This window comes from Rhipicephalus microplus, chromosome 3, assembly GCF_043290135.1.
Source record: "Rhipicephalus microplus isolate Deutch F79 chromosome 3, USDA_Rmic, whole genome shotgun sequence".
Lineage (NCBI taxonomy): Eukaryota > Metazoa > Arthropoda > Arachnida > Ixodida > Ixodidae > Rhipicephalus > Rhipicephalus microplus.
The window spans coordinates 74,024,311-74,043,553 of NC_134702.1; the positions used below are offsets into that span (position 1 = coordinate 74,024,311).

Sequence of the window (19,243 nt, forward strand, 5' to 3'; positions counted from 1 at the left end):
ATTGTCGTGACTTCACCATGCAGAAGAATGGCTTACTTGATCATCTATCATTAAGTATAGCACTGGATGCTCCAGCTCCAACACATTTTCCTCTCCATGCATCTGGAATGCGTTGAATCGGTGATGTTGGAGCTATAGTTATGTCACGTCATGAAGTTGATGATGTTTTTTTTTTCAAGGCACCGCTATGTGAATACACTGCACCAGCAGGGCAGTGCTGCTAAAGAGGATAGGATCCACGCTACTTTATCCTGAATATTGCTAGTGTTAGTCAAACACTACATCGTTTCTTCTTGCCCGAAAACAGCTGTTCTTGGAATTGAGCTTTTAAATAAGCTTTTTCATCATTTGTACTGCACGCCGGAACTTCAGTGGAACCACTTGATGTGAGATCTTTGAAAATAGCCACGAAATTTGGCAGGAACATAATGCTGTCAGTCACGCATGCCTTTCACGTCAATTGCGTATAATTCAATGCAGTCAATACTGTTTGCAATGTGATAGCGTCCGTTGCGTTTGGTGCTGGCGTAGTGGAGACTGTCGTTGCAGTGTGTCTAGCCCACTCAGGCAAAGTTCCCAAACCGAAAATTGGGAATCCTATTGCGTGAATCATGCCCACTTCCACCACGACGCAGATCATGTTCATGAAGAAACCCGGTCTTGCCTGTGAAAGGAAAAGAAAAAGACGGATAAATAAATATTCGTGAAACGCTTTTACATTTCTTGCAATATACCACATGCATAAACTGGCGCGTAGAATCTGAACTTATTAGTGCCATAGGATTCACATGGACACTCTGGACGAGTTCTTGCCATCGCTGTCGCCGTTCAAATCGATTCTAAGGACGTGGTCGCTGGCTTGCGCGCTATTACCGCAGGCTTTCTGCGCACACGGCTCGTATACCACAGTGCGCTTTCAACGCGAAGAATTGGTGTGAAACAAGCGGCCATATTCTCTTGCAGCTGCATTTTCTCGAGACATCGATGCGAAATAATTAGCTGCCAGTATTACTTCAAAAACACTACAGTTTATCGCTATTGAATTCACTGCTTCGTGCTTGCGATGAAACTTATTTTTTAGGGGGGGGGGGAGGATAGAAAGGTAGCAAAGCTCTCGCATATCTATTTCGCTAGTGACAGTCAACGCAATGATTTAAGCGAGGTATAACAACCTAAGGATTTTACCTTTGCTCGATATCACAAAGGGATATTGCAATGGTTGAAATGGTTTGAATGCCTCAAGGTAAATGAAAAAAAGGTGACCGAATATTCTAAACAAATACGCCTCGAGCATCTTCCGCAGAAGCCTGCACACAATAATGCGCGATAGCTTCTGCCGTAGTTTCAGGCGAGGGGGGGTGCCCTTGCAAAGCGGCGTCCCCCTCAAATGACAGGGAGTGAAAGACATGAATATTGTCAATGCATGCATCAATAAAAATGAGGCGATAGCATAGGTTTCACAACGGATGGATTACTTTCGGCTTCCGGCCTAACGGAGGTGCTGCTGCGAAGTAAATTGCTTTTCATAGGCAACATAATGTGGTCCTCAGCATACAGTATTGTCAAATGTCATTGTAGTTCAAACCCGGTATCTTAAATATTCCCGGGATGGGCGCAACTGAGTTAACGTACGAGGCAGATTTAGCGTGACCTTTGGTAGATTATAGGGGAAGGAGGAACGACACCTGCTAGCTACACCACCTCCTTCGTGCATGCCTGTGGTGCGCATCAGCAATAGGTTCTCAATACTTGTAAGAACGAATGACCTGAATAACCTGCTTCATTATTTGACAGCGGGAAGGCGCTCCTAGCCAATTCCGAATACTTGATTATTTTCCACCTGAATCTAGCCAGCAAGATAGCTGTGAAATCTTCCGTGTGTGCTAATATGTGTTCATGGCACTATAAATGGAAAACACCTTGAAGAAAAATGATTAGTTAGTGAAATAAACAGCAATGTTTTCGGCTTCTTATATAACCCAAATGTCTCGTTTTGCAAGCCCAAGAAATACCACTACGCACTGCGTTTTCTAGAGATATTGCATAAACGGTCGCAAAGTGTTGTCCATTCCTCTCTCTCTTACTTCTTTTTTTTTTCTTTTTTTTTCTACTTGGTAGTTTACCGTGCGCTTCAATCTCTTGACTTCGGCTAAAGAATATCATGCATGTTAACTATAATGGAACGCGAGTTTTTGGGGCGAAGCTCCCTGTGCCATGGGTCATGCGTCCACGATGTATGTACTAATCGTAGTAGTAGGTAGCCATCTTCATGACCGGACTAAAGGAGAGGCACGCTCCTCCAGTGAGTAGGAAACCTGCTTCAAGTGAGGAGGAAACCTGCGCACGTTAATCATAAATAAAAGATAGTCATTTCTAAATAAATAACTTACAGATACGCGTATCGGTGACTTCATCTTCAATAAAACTTGCCTTGAAATTGATGCTTACTAAGAAAACTAGTATCAGAAGGACGCACATTTAGCACTATCTGACCAGAAAGGGTTGCCACATTAAACTCGCTGGGCGTAATCGCCTTCGCTTTAGCGAGGTTTAGCGAGGATCTGGCCACAGTAGCATGAACTAGAGGCGTTGAAAGGTGGGAAGTAGACACGAAGCGCAGGCCGTAAGAAAGTGCGCGAGTGCTACCTCTCGTTCAGTCCTTGTAATGTCTGATGAATGGCGGTTCTTTTATATGATGAATATATGATGAGAAGATGCGACATGGCGGTACTTGGAGCGTTCACTAAATGGAAAGATGGACAGAGAGGTGCACAAATTGACGCAATGATAAATGGATGGATGGATGGATGGATGAATGCGCGGACGAACGCAGGAATGGATGCACAAACGGACGCACGGATGGATGGATGGAACCAAGAACGAATGGACGGACGTATGGACACTTCGCCCCACTCATAATTATGCACTTCATGGATATGCTGTGATTTTCTTTCTGGCTTTCCAGAGTTTTACCACCCAAAGTCGACCATCGTGTTACAATCGAATAACGAACTTCTATTTTTTTTTTCTTCCTCGACAAAATGAAATGACGCCCCTCGCGTTACAATCAGAGTTGTGTTACAATCGAAAACACCCTCAGTCTTCAGTGTCGGAAAAAGACAAATATATTGCGTTTTATTCAGGCCGGTATACTGATTATACGTGGATCAGCGACAGAAGACTCACCATGTCAGGGATTTTCAACTTCGCCAACTCATACACGATGGCGTTCGGAGGTGTTGCAGCAGGCAGCATGAATGAGAAGGAACAGCCGATCGTCACCGGCATCGCCAGGTAAAGTGGGTGCACGCCTATCGCTATCGCCTGCATTAAACAGAGAGCAAAAAAAAGTGGCAGATCCCACGAACAGTGGGAATCAATGATATGCGAAGCATGAATGAGGAAGGGTGATAGGTTACTTTAAAATCAGCACAACTATAGGAGGCGGAGGTAAATTGTGCCGTACATGACTTCCATGTCATGATTATCATTTTTGAACGTTTCATTTTCCTTCGTAAGGCCAATTTTCGTAAGGTAAATTTGGTAAGGTAAACTTGGACGTTTCATTTACCTTCGTATAGATAGATAGATAGATAGATAGATAGATAGATAGATAGATAGATAGATAGATAGATAGATAGATAGATAGATAGATAGATAGATAGATAGATAGATAGATAGATAGATAGATAGATAGATAGATAGATAGATAGATAGATAGATAGATAGATAGATAGATAGATAGATAGATAGATAGATAGATAGATAGATAGATAGATAGATAGATAGATAGATAGATAGATAGATAGATAGATAGATAGATAGATATGCTCAAAGTAATAGAGTACTGCGGTACTAGCCCGAGAGGAACCGTTGGGGCACAAGGCTATCCGCTGGGTGCTCCCAAGACAGAATCGAGAATCCCACTTATGTTTTTATAATTACTTTTTTAAAGCTAATTTGAACACAAAGAGTTGGGTTCATACTAGTAGAGTATAAACATGTGAGCAACTGGAACCTCAAGCTTTAAATTGCGTTGTAAAGTGCATGCTTCACACACGCACAGTTTGCTTACCACTTTCCCATAGAACCATACTTAAAGCTGTAGAAAATGTCCCTACTTTTTTCTAAACGCCCACTTGCTAACCCAATGTATCTCATCTGTTTGTCCATTTATACTGTAGTTGACCACACAGTATTCTAAATTTGTTTCATTCATATCTAAACAGACACTGACATATCTCTTTATTATTTTAGTCAAATTAATTTGCCGAAGCAATCTATCATGAATAGGCCGAATGCGTGTTGTGTACTCACGTTATCTTGTTCATCTTTATCTTGTTATCACGTTCATCAAGTAACTCACGTTATTCTTGTTTTCTGTGGACTCGCCTAATTCGGCTTGTTTAATTAACTAACTTTTGAAGCAACAGAGCTGCCTGAGCAATTGCATAAAGCAAGTTTTATATTGGTTTCTAAAACGTCTTGTCGGGCACTCTCTATCTAACTTTTTCTTTGCTAAGTATTGGTGTTTCGCTGCTCAGTACATTTGTTCGCGAAATAGAGAAAAAATTACCATGTGATATGCCCGATCGCGCGCCTATGTGCGCCGGTAATGCAGTGCTTCCTAACGTTTCGCGTACAAATGACCATATAGCATTTAGCTTCGTGGGCTGGCTCGACAGGGCAGCGACGATGGTGGTGGCTGCACCTGATGCCCTTTTTTGCTAGCGGCAACACAAGTGACAAATGCTGTGTCTGCTTATCACTCTCATGAACCACCACGAAGGAAGCATGCAATTTGCCGGTAGAATTTGAGGTAGCACTAAAACCTCGGTGCGTATTGGCGGGCATGCCACGTGACATTTTTTTTGCACTTGGTGGGCGATTATAATAGGCAAAAAACACCGACACCAGATATGAAGTAAATGCTGTCTAATGAGACGTTCTGCAAGTCAATTCAACTTCTCCACCCCAATTTTTTGCCTTCGTTCGTTACTTTAAATGTAAGTTAACTAAACATGCCTTATTCGGCAATAAGGCACAAAAAAAAACTATTGCGATGTACTCCAGAATATAGTTACCAAGATGCATGTGGTCGCGTCGTCATAGAGTGCTTCAGCATATTCTGAAACTCTGACTACGGTTCGCTGGGGCACCCTGTATATAGATCACTGTAAAGTATCCGTCCCGCCGGTCTGATGGAATGATTCTGATTGGAGTGCTCTGCCGGTGTGTGCTCGTGTGAATGTGTTTTTTTTTTGTCTTTGTTTTATCTGTTTGTGCGTATTCAGTGGTTATGCTACATTTCTTCCTGAACATATAGAGTATCTCTCTTGGTATTCTCACCATTTCACAGACGACGGGCAAGAGTATGGAACTGACAGCCGTGTTACTCGTCACTTCGGTGAACATGGAGGCGGCAAAGCATAGGACGAACACCGTCAGCACATTTGGAAGGACGTCAAGACTCTTCAGGTGCTGCACCAGCATCGCCGACAGGCCTGATTGCTAGAACAAAAGAATCAAAGAGCGCTTGCAATGATACAACATTATGCAAAAATTTGTAGTTGACCCTGTTCGAATGGTCGGTTCAACAATCGGTTTGATTCGGTAAGCACTCCACATTATTTCAAATCATAGATAGATAGATAGATAGATAGATAGATAGATAGATAGATAGATAGATAGATGGATAGATAGATAGATAGATGGATGGATAGATAGATGGATGGATAGATAGATAGGTAGATGGATGGATAGATAGATGGATAGATAGATGGATAGATAGATGGATAGATGGATGGATGGATGGATAGATAGATAGATAGATAGATAGATAGATAGATAGATAGATAGATAGATAGACAGAGAGACAGATAGATAGACAGACAGAGAGACAGATAGATAGACAGACAGACAGACAGACGGACGGACGGACGGACGGACGGACCGACAGACAGACAGACAGACAGACAGACAGACAGACAGACAGACAGACAGACAGACAGACAGACAGACAGACAGACACGCACTCGAAGAAAGAAATGTGCTGAAGATCATGAGGCTTGCGTGACGTTTTTACTTTACCCGTGCTATCCCTTCCTGCTTAGCTTCCAGCGCTTACATGCGTACGAGAAAAGATGGAATGCAAGTGAAGCGTGCCAAAAATCTTTCTAACTCCGTTCATACTGAACGGATTCTAAACATTTCTGTGGTGGTGAATTCGTGAGGCAATATGCTTCTAAGTGAATCCATTTCATGGCCACCTAATACAGTGTTGCAGGGCCCCTTTAACTGTAGGGTGTCGATGCACTGACGGCGTACATTTTTTTGCCAATCAGCTTCCGGCAAAGACAAAAGCGTCTTTTAACAAGTTAATGAAATGCGGTACGCAGACACCTTACGGTATCTTTTCTCGGTCGTTGAAATTTTATCAGTGAATGCACCCCAAAAAGAGACCGTTTTACGAGACCGTTTAGCTACGGCCGCCGGCATTAGCTCGTTCAAGCCCTGCAGCACCACCATCGCTTCTGTGCCTCCTGCACTGCCAAGGAACTCGTTAGTTTGCTGCTTGCTGCCGACTTGCTTAGGGAGACGCCTACCATCAAGAGCGTTGCGATATAGCGTGACACTACTGTAGCGCTGCGACAGTTCATTGAGGAGGAACGTGGCCAGCCACTTACAGTGTGTTGCGCACAGCCTGCGGTTGGTTAAGGAACATGGCTGCGATGTTCGCCACTGGCTTCCCTACCGCGTTTGCCTCGTGGGAAATCAGGCTCCCGACGATCTGGTGGAGCAGACGCATTCTTAAACGACCTCATTGATACCATACGCCGTCTGTTTCAATTTAACGCGCAGTAATTTTTGTTAAGGATTGCAGCGCAGCAACCCAAATAACCGTATCACCGATTACGACCCCTTGCTCATCTGCACATGACAGGTTTTTCCTGGTCAGAGTGCGTCCTCTGCTTTTCCCTGTGGACTGGCTCGGCATAGATGGGGCAACGAAAACAGTGCCTGCGGAGGGTCCCTTGGCCAACTTGCATTACCTGCGGCGCAGTTGAAACTCTTTTTTTCACCTGCTGTGCGAGAGCCCAGTATCTGCCTGTTCAAGGAAGCAACTAGCCACCTGCTACTGTCTTCTAAACCTGCATTGCAAAACCCTCGTGAATAATCTTTTCCCACCGGTGGCTGCGGGTGTCAGCGCAATGCTCTAACCACCCTCGCTCATTGGATTTCGTGCCGCCGGATTGTGCCCTCGTGATCTCCGACGACAGTGTAGCTCTGGCCGACTAGGCCGGCCCTACGCCATGTCCTGACGCCGGTCTTCGACGACAGCGGAGCTCTGGCCGACTGAGCTCACCCTGAGCCATCTCCTGACGAGTAAAAGACCTCTCGCCAGTGGTGCCACGTCCTCGGACTCCTACGACCGTTTCTATTTTTTCTATCTTCTCCTTACTTCCGTCGTTCGCTGTCCCTACACTTCGCTCTCACCTTACTCTCTCTCTATCTATTTACCTGTTCGTCCTATCCTTTTAATCCCTCCTTTAGCCCCCCCCCTCCTCCCGTGAGCTACCGTTGAGGTGTCCTCCCCTTGAGAGACAGTTACGGGGCTCACTTTCCTCTTTATTTCATTCGAAATCACATCCCCCTTTTCTCGTTCACCGACGCTTCCTTCTTCGGCAAGTGGCAATAAAATCCGCAAACCGCGTATACTAACGTGCCCCCCCTCCTCCGAAAGCCCTCCTGTTGGGCCTCTCCTTCTCCCTATCTCCTCTTTCTACCCTTTACGATCTGTGAACTGGTGGTGTCCTCTTTGAGAGACAGTCACCGTGCTCTCAAAACCACCCTTCCTACTTAACACAATCACCTATTAAATATACCCCAATAACACAAAATCTAAAAGCTTTTTCCGGAATTGCCGTAGGGCTGTCAAATCTAGTTGTTGCCTGACAGTCTGCGCACTGTTAGTGAAACACCTTCCGTTCGGGGGATGCACTTTCACTAAAAGGGAATTGCTCTTTTGTATTGCCTTTCCATATTTACGTACCGTATTTGCGTGACTTGCTCAAACTTGCCAAGTTCTGTATCAGAACTTCAAAGTGCGTTACTTGGTGGCATAATGCGCTGCCATGACATCGAATAATGGTTTCCATTAAGTCTCTGATGCAGTGCAAAAGGCGTGGCTGAGTGAAAGCTGTCATACCTTGCAGCCCTCTGCAAGGCACATGCCACCTCCGACGAGAATCATGACCCCCCACTGAGCCCGCTCACTGGCTTCCCGCCACGTGATAAGGCCTCGGCCACCGGGCTTGCGAGGGTCCTTGGGAATCACAAAGAGCAGGAACATCGCCAGCATGGCAGGTGCGGATGGCTTGGTGAATCTGCACAAAAGTGAGTTCATTACAAAGTCCTTGCTTTGACGGACGCCGCGCAAACAAACACAACTCTCATGGTCCCCGATATGCTGCTTTAAATGCTTTCAAAGTGTGGTTGCTGAAATGAGCAAGTGTGGTTGAGGGAGACCTTAGTAGCATCTTATGCGATAATGTAGTAATAGTGAAGCGCTGTGGATTGAGCAGGGCCGTGCGCTCGTCCCGCTGCATCATCATTCGTGTCTATAGTTGAGTGCCGACAATGAACATCGCAAACGTATAGTAAAGAAATCACAGGATCCGATATTCCAGTGCCCGTGGAAAGAATGTTCTAGCATTTTGATAAACTGGCCCACGTCTAAAAATAGAAAGAAGCTACAGTGAATATTACATCTGGGCTGATTCTATGTTTTGCTTTGTATAGTGTTCGTATAGCCTTGTGTTCAATTTATTGCAAAGTTAATGCTGATTTGCCGTTTTTTTATCTTATTATCCACCACTGAATACTAACTCCACGAGCACCAGAATTCAAAATGAAATGGAAATAAGAATGTTATAAAGATTACTCTCCCTTTCTATAAATCGCACTGCGTCTAGGGCCAGAACCTCAGCTTCAATGAACTTCGGACTTTGTATAGCAGCAATCATTATGACATCGCTTTACAAACGAAGTAAGCTCCGGTTGACACACAAAGCGAGATGCGATTGCGCAATGCGTGCACTTACTTATGATAAGGAATCGCTTCGACCCAGCCAGGAAACATCTGGGGCTTCATCGTAAACCAGAGAAGAATCGTTGAAGACATTAGGAACATGACGCACCACTCGGGAAAACTGCAATAAAATAAGGGAGAGAAGTTGTATGACGACGAAAGTAGAGAAGGATAACGCCAATCAGTTGGTAAGCCGTATTTCTCATTTTGAAAAACACACACAGCCTCTGGTTGACGTGAGGAATGTAACTTAGAACAGTGCGAACATTATCGGGGTAAGCAGAAAAAGTGGATAGAGAAAACCAAGAAGAAAACAAGGCGTTAACGCTGATTTATAACCAAAGCTTACTGAACAATATTAACATAACATAACTTTATTTTCCTTAAAGACCCCTCGAGGGGGTATTACATAAGGGGTGGGTTAACATATATTTTTTTTTGTTGCCACAAATTTTTATCACGAAAAGTGGACACATAATCGATCAAAAAATGAAGATGAGCATTCAGTGGTGACGACATCATGGGGAAGGTCGTTCCAGTCTTTTGCTGTCCGAACAAAGAAGGACTTAGAAAAGGTGGTCGTCTTAAACCTTGGCCGGGCAACTTGAAGCGAATGACACGTGCGGTGAGATATGCGGGCTGGTGGGGCGATGTAGGGATGACGAAGGGTGCTGTAAAAAAACTTATGAAAAAGGCTGAGACTAGAGATGCGGCGGCGAATGTCAAGGTTTGAAATAGCCGGTTCTTTTTTGAGCGATGTTACACTTGTATTTTAAGAGTACGAAGAGTGAATGAACCTGATGGCATGGTTTTGAACTGCCTCGAGTGAGTTGATCAGATAGGCTTGGTGTGGGCTCCAGACTGTGGATGCGTATTCCAATTTGGATCGGATAAGGGACTTGTAGGCCTGTAGCTTGGCAGTTTTAGGTGCGCGCCGGAGGTGACGTTTCAGGAAACCAAGAGATTTGTTCGCTGATGATATAATGTTAGCAGTATGCGTGCACCAGTTTAGATCATTACATATGGTGACACCGAGAGCCCCGCCGCGGTGGTCTAGTGGCTAAGGTACTCGGCTGCTGACCCGCAGGTCGCGGGTTCAATTCCCGGCTGCGGTGGCTGCATTTCCGATGGAGGCTGAAATGTTGTAGGCCCGTGTACTCAGATTTGGGTGCACGTTAAAGAACCCCAGGTGGTCAAAATTTCCGGAGCCCTCCACTACGGCGTCTCTCATAATCAAATGGTGGTTTTGGGACGTTAAACCCCACAAATCAATCATGGTGACACCGAGATACTTGTAGGACTGCACGTATTCGAGGGTAACGCTCGAAATTACATAAGGGAACAGAAAGGGGTTGTGGCGGTGGTGAAATGAAACGATCTTGCATTTGTTGGGATTAAGTTTCATGAGCCACCGGTCACACCATTCTTGCACGTGGTTTAGGTCATCTTGGACAGCTGCTTGATCAGTGGGGCTGGTAATTGGTTGATATATTACGCAGTCGTCGGTGAACGAACGGATACAAGAGGAGACACATTAAGCTAGGTCGTTTATGTAAATCAGGAAGAGAAGGGGCCCGAGTACGGAGCCTTGGGGGACACCTGACGCTACTGGAACGGGACTAGAGTGTACTTCATCGATGGAGACAAACTGCGAGCGGTTAGTTTGAAATTCCTCAATCCAATTTACTGTGTCATGATGTATATTTAAAGATCTAAGTTTCATTAGGAGCCGCTTATGGGGTACCGTATCAAACGCTTTCGAGAAATCTAAAAATATGGCGTTCGTCTGCAGATTAATGTCAAGATTGGCATGCAAATCCCGAACAAAGAGGGCTATTTGGGTTTCGCAAAAGTAACCTTTGCGAAAACCATGCTGTGCGGGGTGAAAGAAGTTATTGGCGTCAAGAAAATGAATGATTTGGGAAAAGACGTGCTCAATGATTTTACAGGGTACGCTTGTTAAAGAAATGGGGCGATAGTTTAGAGGGCTGTCTTTGTTACCTGGTTTGAAGACCGGAGTGACCTTCCCTATCCTCCATTGATTGATTGATAGATATGTGGGGTTTAACGTCCCGAAACCACCGTATGATTATGAGAGATGCCGTAGTGGAGGGCTCCGGAAATTTCGACCACCTGGGGTTCTTTAACGTGCACCCAAATCTGAGCACACGGGCCTACAACATTTCCGCCTCCATCGAAAATGCAGCCGCCGCAGCCGGGATTTGAACCCGCAAACTGCGGGTCAGCAGCCGAGTACCTTAGCCACTAGACCACCGCGGCGGGACTTCCCCAACCTCCAGTGGGCTGGTAAGTGACCGGTGGGAAGTGACTGTGAGAATATCAGCGACAGAATCACTGAAGAAATACATTTAGTGTTTTTAAGAATTTCGGAATTGATTCCGTCCACACTTGCTGAAGAAGACAGTTTCAATTTTCCAATGACAGACATTATACCGTCTGACATAAATGTAATACGCGACATAGAAGACGGTACACAAATTGGTAACACAGGGAATGGTATAGGTGTTTCATGGGTAAACACAGATGAAAAAGCAGTATTGAATAGCTCAGCGCTCTCAAAATTACCAATATCGTCGCCCACTTCACTTTTCAGTGTAATGCTGCGCGTTTCCTGTGAATGAATAAATTTCCAAATTTTCTGGGGTAAATAGTAAGTATTTTGGGTAAATCTGTGTGAAAAAAACGAGTGCCTGGCGCTGCGTAAGGCGAGCAAGTATGTTTTTTCAGCCGCATAGTATTTTTCCCAATTGTGAGCACTGTGTTTTAGCTTGGCAGCACGAAATAACCGTTTTTTCTTATTTTCTAGCTTTTCAAGGTTTTTGAGAACCATGGTTTCTGGAGAGACGTAGGAGATGTAGTTGTAGCTATGAACTTTCTTGCTAGCTCCCCTATTTTGTTTTTGAAGATTGTCCAGTTGTCTTCGACTTTTCTGCTTGAAAGGCGAGCTTCAAAGTTTTGTAAAAAGCCTTGAAGTTCGTTGTTGATTGCCTCGTGATTCCCTTTATCATATAGACTGATAGTCTTGGACTGAATCAGGCTGGGCGAGTGACTGAAATTGAAGACTGAGTGTATAACCTTATGGTCGCTCATTTCGCGCAAATATGTAAGCGAAGATAGCGTTTCGGGATGTGTTGTTAATATCAAGTCCAATATGTTCGCTGAGCCATTTGTCACGCGGGTTGGCTCCCACACCAGCTGCGTGAGGTTGAAGTTTAGGCAGACATTGACGAATTCTTTTGCTTCCGCGCTTGTTCCTGGCAAAGCTGCCTGATTTCGCCAATCGATGTCGGGATAGTTAAAGTCGCCGAAAATTAGGACGCGCGCGTTGGGGTGTTTCAAAATGAGATGATTCAATATGTGGTTAAATTTCTGCGGAAAGTCTGGGTTGCTTTGCGGGGGCCGATAGCACACTCCAAGTAGCAATGTTAGTGGTGTAGAACGAATGAGAAGCCATATGATTTCTAAGTCAGTCGCAATGTCGATGACTGAGCACGAAAATAGCTTACTAGTGGCGATAAGAACACCTCCCCAACGGCCGCCCTTACGGTCGTTACGAAAAACGTTGAAGTTCGGAAGATCGGTCAGGATTTCGTCGTCTGTGACGTCACCAGAAAACCACGTTTCGGAGAGCACGACTATATTGCTGCTAGATGACGAGACAAGACTACATAAGTATTAGTATTTCATACGAAGAAACAATTTTACTGCACATATGTGCACGCATGCACGCACGCAAAGGTGTTTATTCTGCCCACATAACACCTCAATTCGTCTTATAAATTGAAGCAAAGCATTGCATGCAATAAATTTGCTACATCAATGGTCCCAACTATTCGTTACAGTATGTTATGTCTCCGCTTAGCAGCGAGACAAACGCGCACCCATGCACGCACGCATGCCCAAACACACACACACACACAACCTTTTTGTGCGTACACATGCACAAATACAATGCACACGGACACTTAAAGACAATGCGATACAAGTAACCAGTAGTGTGAGCAACATCAGTACTTGCCTCATAGGACCAAGGTCCCGGTACCTCCCCGCGATTTCCTCGCGAACTTTTTCTGCCGCTGCATCTGACGAGGGGCTTCTCCTGCAGCACATTTTCGTTTCACTAACTTAGAGGGCACAACAGTGAATCTCGAGTGGTATAAATAATATTCGCTGCACAAGTAAAAAAAAATAGTTGGTACAGCTTGCCAGCATTAACCAACATAGGTAAAACAAGCCTGGGAATATTACAAAGTGTTCTAGCCCACGCGCTCTGAATTCGCTGGGCCTGTGTTAGCGCATTGACGGCGGCTTCCATAGTGATTACGGGAGACCACCTCATCAAGACGCACAACGACGTTCAAACACTCAGGACGCATATTAGACATTGTGCTAAGACTCCCCATAACCAACTAGCCTCTTTACCTGCCGACAGCCCACGAAACTCTTTTTGCCAAATGATCGCAGCGTATTAAGAGTGTTTGCCAACACGTTTCTCGCCCGCCATGACAATTTTAATTCCTCCGGGGTTCCTGATTCTCCCTAGCATCAGCCTGACGATACCTGGAATCCGTAAAAAAAAGCCGCAATTCCACAAAGTGAATGATGATGAGTGGGCGAAGCTCCGGAGGTAAACCTGGTAAACCATGAACCCTCCGTACATTTTGCCCAATCAATTTTATTACAACGCTCCCCCTAGCGTACGTCGCCGCACTAAATCAAACGATTGCCTTTCACCAATGACACGAGCCATATGTGACATCATTCCTATTTTATAACATCTCGCATCTTTCATCATCAACTACAAGTACCACCGTCTAGTTTATAACATCTTGCATCTTTTCATCGATGGATGGATGGATGGATGGATATGACTGTACCCTTTGGATCGGGCGGTGGCTAGCGCCACCAAGCCGTAATACTTAATGAACCAAAAACTAGATTTATTTTTTTTTTCTTTAAAAATTGAGTTTGAGGATTTGTACTTTGCGGTCAAGGGTTTAATTTTCACTCGTGTCTTGACTTAAGCCACCAATCAGATCCTTCTTGTTAAGTCTACCCGCTTAAAGTCTATTTTGCCCTCCCTGTCCCTAAGCCCCAGTGCTTTGAAAAACTCTGCGCCATCATCCTGAACTATAGGGTGAAGCCCTTTACAGAACATTATCAAGTGTTCGGGAGTTTCTTCTTCCTCTCCACACGCACTGCATACTGTGTCTACCCCTTCGTATTTGGCCCGATATGTCTTGGTTCGCAGTACTCCCGTCCTGGCCTCAAACAGTAGAGAAGTACCCCGAGTATTATCATAGATCCTTTCCTTGGCAATTTCCTGCTTAAAAGTTCGATAGATCTCTAGTGCGGACTTCTTAATTATGCCCATTCTTCAGTCTTCGTTTCCTTCATTTTCTTATTAACCTATAGTACTTTTTTTGCTTTGGCCACCTGCTGTTTTCTAAGTATTTACCAGTCAATTTCCTGGTTCGCTTCCTCCATTTTGTATCGACATTCTTCATGTACAAGTAGCTGAAAACCTTCCTAGCCCAACGATCCTCCCCCATTTCTCTCAATCGCTTCTCAAATTTTATCTTGCTGCTAGCTTCCCTGCCCTCAAATGATGTCCATCCCATATCATCTTGTACTCCCTGATTTGGTGTATTCCCGTGAGCTCCTAAAGCAAGCCTACCTATTCCACGTTGCTTAATTTCTAATCTTGCTTGAACTTCTGATCTCATGCACAAGACCGCATTGCCGAACGTCAGCCCAGGAACCATGACCCCTTTCCATATTCCTCTCACAACATCATACCTATTGTAATTCCCCAGTGCCCTAGTTTTCATCACTGCTGCATTCCTGTTACCTTTAGTCGTCACGTATATTTCGTGTTCCCCCAGGTACTCGGTCCCTTTGCTTATCCATACGCTCAGATATTTGTATTTATCTGTTATCCCTAGCGTGACCTCCTGTATTCTAACCTCACTACCTTCGTTATCATTGGAAATCATTACTGCTGATTTTTTCTTACGGAATCTAAAATCTAACCTATCTCCCTCATTACCGCAGATGTCCATCAATCTCCGCAAATCTTCCTTGTTGTTGGCCATTAGCACTATATCATCTGCGTACATTAATGCTGGTAGTGCCTGATCAATGAGCTTTCCTTGTTTGACTAAAGAGAGGTTGAATCCCAGTCCACTTCCCTCTAATTTGGCCTCTAATCCTTGTAGGTACATCATGAATCATCAGCTACAAGTACCGCCATCTAGTGAACACTTCAAGAACTAAACGATAGGTGGCTACATACAGGGGACGCACAGCCCATGCCTTAAGGAGCTTCGCCCCTAAAAGCAGACATGTCGTCACCAGCTCTTGAACAGCTCGTTCTGCTTTTGCTGTATGAGAAGTACCGAGGCTCAACGCCCGTATGCACTGACCGCTCTGTTATGGCGAACAGCTCAACCACAGCCATCGTACTACTTGTGATGGCCACAACAATCAAATTTAAGATGTTTCACCCAACGACATCGACAGCAGCATAGCTCGCCAGTGCTACGACTCGCAATCTATTTTATTGCTGATGAACGGGCACAACAACGTGTGATCTTCAGATACTCAAAGGCTGCACTACAATTTTTTCTGTCACCGCTACGCCGCGGCCCGCACGAGCAGCTGGTAATTGAGATTGCAGAAGAGGCCCATGGCTTACTTGAAAAAGGACGTGAAATAACTTTTCAATGGCTCCCTAGTCACTGTGGGATTATCGGCAATGAACGGGCCGATCAAGCTGCAAGTTCAGACCATACAGAAATCAATGAGATATTATTACTGCTCTCGAGGACTGACGCGGCTTAGAAGCTCTGCGCGCTTGTTCACCAGTGCACCTTGTGGCAGTGAAACGAACTGCACTTCAAGCACGCATGGAAGTATTTCTTGGATCCAACCCTTATTATTGGAATTCCTCCAGGACTTCAGCGATGTGACGCTACCTTTCTGGGTAGGCTATGGTATGGTGTGACATTTACGCACGCGTACGCGTTTCGCATATAGGGATGGCCGACACTGCAACATGTGACCACTGTGGCTGTGTTGAAATGATTCAACATAGACTGTGCAAGTGTCCTCAGCACTGTTTACAGAGACAGGCGTTTTGCAAAAACGAATCCTGTGCCATCAACTGGATTCAACGTTTCATAAGAAGGCTGTACAAGCGCTGCTGCGCTTCCTGCGTTCAAGCGGCGTCTTTCAACGATTTTGATCTAAACATCTTGCGCCTGTGTCCATGTGGGTGTATGTGTCTTTTTTTTGCGCTTTTTATTTCACCCTGACTTCTGTACAACCCCTGTTTCCCCACTCCTCTGCAGGGTAGTAAACCGGTTATATTTGTCAGGTTAACCTCCCAGCATTTTCATTTCATCTCTCTCTCTCTTTCGCCAGTTTAACTCCGCTGTGCTGTGAAGATGACAGGCGAATTAGCGTTAACTAACTTTTGTATTTCGGCCGTAGCGTTTTCTTTTGATGTCAATGGAGGAGGAACAATACGTACTGCTAACCATAGACGGCATTGATAAGTCTTCACGAAACAAAGCAATTATAGGGCCACTCTCTTACTTAACCTCATTTTACCACAAAAGCATTTCGTGCCGTAGGCCTTTGGCTCACTGTTTTTCCCGCGTCTTGTTTCCTTTAGTTCAACTAACAGGATGATACTTTCATGCTCTATTCAACGCTTTCCAAACAGCAATTGCACGATACTATTATATGAATATCAAGATGCAATATAACTACCAAGTAACATCTTGCATTTTATTTTTCTTTAGTGGTCATATCTTCACGTTCTTTGAAGGCACTGCAGGTAGTACAATCACTTTTATTGTAATTTTGACGCAAAAATAAGTAAAAGAGTAATTATTTAGGTGTAAGTCCAGTTTATTGCAGATGGGGCCCCTCTCACATAACATCTGTTAGATGAAGCCTGTTTTTATATCATTCATCATGTCACAGGATAGTGCGCGTGTTTTTCAAGCTTGAAACAGTACCCTATAAATGTTTTACTGACAACCGAGTTCACGCATCGCCCTGCCCGTCTTCATGCGCTGTATCTCTAGTGCTTAATCAAAGCATGTAACCATGGTTAGCTATTAATTATACATTAACGCACTTTTACGTGTCTTAATGTAAAGCATCCCGATACAAAGAACTAACGCAGAAAACGTTTGATTTCTCACATTTCTTTCCTTGCGGAAAATAGGAGGTAGCCCAATCCGATGAGTACGCAGATCAGCATGGTTGGCGCGTTGTAGAGCATCCACGTAGCGAAGGTCAACTCGGTAGACTCTGGGAACATGCTGGAATTAAACAACAAGAGCACATGTCGGGCCGACTTAGCCAGTTGAGTGGCTGGTTTGAAGCAAATACTTCCACGGACATTCCGACATGTACAGTGTCAATTTTTATGAAAGGAAACACGGCGACGTGGGGCTTGCGTGCTCCGGCCGCAGCTGGCAGCGCATTCACGCGGGAGCGATAGCAACCACAGTCACTTTTTGCGTCATCTCGCGGGGAGCAACACAACCATTCGTTGCTGATATAGAATGGCAAGATTGCAAGCCATCCCCCTTCAAGGCGATTACCGGTGATTATCTGCTCCGGGACATTTTCATTCGTAAGTTTGAATCCACACTTCTATTTGCGATTTGGATACATCTACCTAAATGATACCAATAATAGATTTTCCTCATTTGAGCTTTGATGTAACTATAATATTTTAGTGAAATAGGCAACAACACCTTGTGAGAGCTAAATTTATGACGTGACACTACAGTGCACCACTTTTCTTTATTGCACAGCTTGAAATACACTAAAGCTATTGCGTTCATTGCTCTTTGTCAAGTCAGGTCGTTAGCCGTAGATGCATGTTGTCTCCGTCGAATATTTGAGTGTTAGTACAAAGCTTATATACACACCTATTCTTTATTATGTTCACATATACTGACTCCTATTTTCGTTGGAGCTGGTAGTAAGTGTCAACATTGCTTGTGCCTAACTTATTAGATATACCTGTTTGTGTCACTGACAGTTGGCTACATGAGAAGAATAATTACCAGTGGAGAACTTGCCTATCTGGAGAAGTAGTTCAAATCACTGGTTATGACTGTGGAAAGCAAATTAATTTGATAGGCTTTACACTCTTACGGTAGTGTCACCTCATGAGGCGTCACCTAATGTGTCACGTGATAATGAGGTGTCACCTCATTTTCACCAATTTTCATCTTAAGTAAAAATAGGTTCGTTAAATTCAAAAATTTGCTTTAAAGGTATATTCCTAACATTGTATATCTATTGTAACACTATTTTTGCTTACTTTGTTATAACGAACACTTCATTGTATTCGGGTTCTTTATATTGAGGTTTGAGTGTACTGAGTTGAAAAATGACTGCGAAACAGAAAAACGAAGACGATAGACCTCGAAATGACGAGCACTTATTGTATAAGTCAAAGTTCTGTTGAAATTGCCCTCGCCGAGCTGACACTATTGAGTTATTGGTACTTGGCCCACTTTCTAAATTGGTATGTTTTGTCAACCACCACTTACTCATCTATAAGACCCTTGAGTACGAGATTTGGTCCTGTGCCAACGAGAGATCCAGTTCCTCCGATGTTAGCAGCATACGCCACGGAGAGCAGCATGACTGTGCGGAGTTTTTTGTGCCTCGAATCCTCCCTGAAAAGGTTAACAATTGCAGTCATAACCAGTGCGATTGGGAGCTTTGGCAAAAACAGCAAGTGAAACCGGCAACTTATTCACTCGAGAGACTCTCCTGCCGGATGACCACTTCTGTATTTCGGTATGTGTGTGTAATACTCGCATATTAGTATTAAGTATGCTAGTAGTATCTTACGAATGTCACACAGAGTCAACATGACAGCTAACGACTCGATTTGCAATAATGCAAGGCTGCCGTGGCAATGATTCTCGCGGAATAGTAATTGGGTTAAAGCACGCAGTGAACGTAGTGTCATCATAAAAATAAAAGGTAAATTTGAACTAGGCCACGTGAAGCTTGAAACAGTAACACCAGGCGATTTTGACAGCTGATCTCGTTACTTTTAGGTTATTTCTAGGTATCAGCTAAGTGATG

At 44.3% G+C, this 19,243-nt stretch overlaps 1 protein-coding gene across 2 annotated transcripts in view; it reads right to left on the reverse strand.

Annotated features, from left to right (window-relative positions):
- Positions 1-449: 449 nt before the first annotated feature.
- Positions 450-19,243, reverse strand: part of LOC119160872 (Na(+)/citrate cotransporter-like) — a 61,040-nt gene continuing 42,246 nt past the window's right edge. Inside the window, exons 7-14 of one of the 2 annotated variants that reach the window (XM_075889831.1) lie at positions 18,697-18,825; positions 17,329-17,448; positions 13,131-13,211; positions 9,105-9,212; positions 8,210-8,387; positions 5,350-5,511; positions 3,187-3,324; positions 450-664 (exon numbers count right to left, since the gene is read on the reverse strand). In XM_075889831.1, coding sequence (XP_075745946.1) covers positions 452-664; positions 3,187-3,324; positions 5,350-5,511; positions 8,210-8,387; positions 9,105-9,212; positions 13,131-13,211; positions 17,329-17,448; positions 18,697-18,825 — 1,129 coding nt within the window. In that variant the 3' untranslated portion in view covers positions 450-451. The remainder of the gene's footprint in view (positions 665-3,186; positions 3,325-5,349; positions 5,512-8,209; positions 8,388-9,104; positions 9,213-13,130; positions 13,212-17,328; positions 17,449-18,696; positions 18,826-19,243) is intronic. The other variant, XM_075889832.1, reaches the window with a different exon arrangement.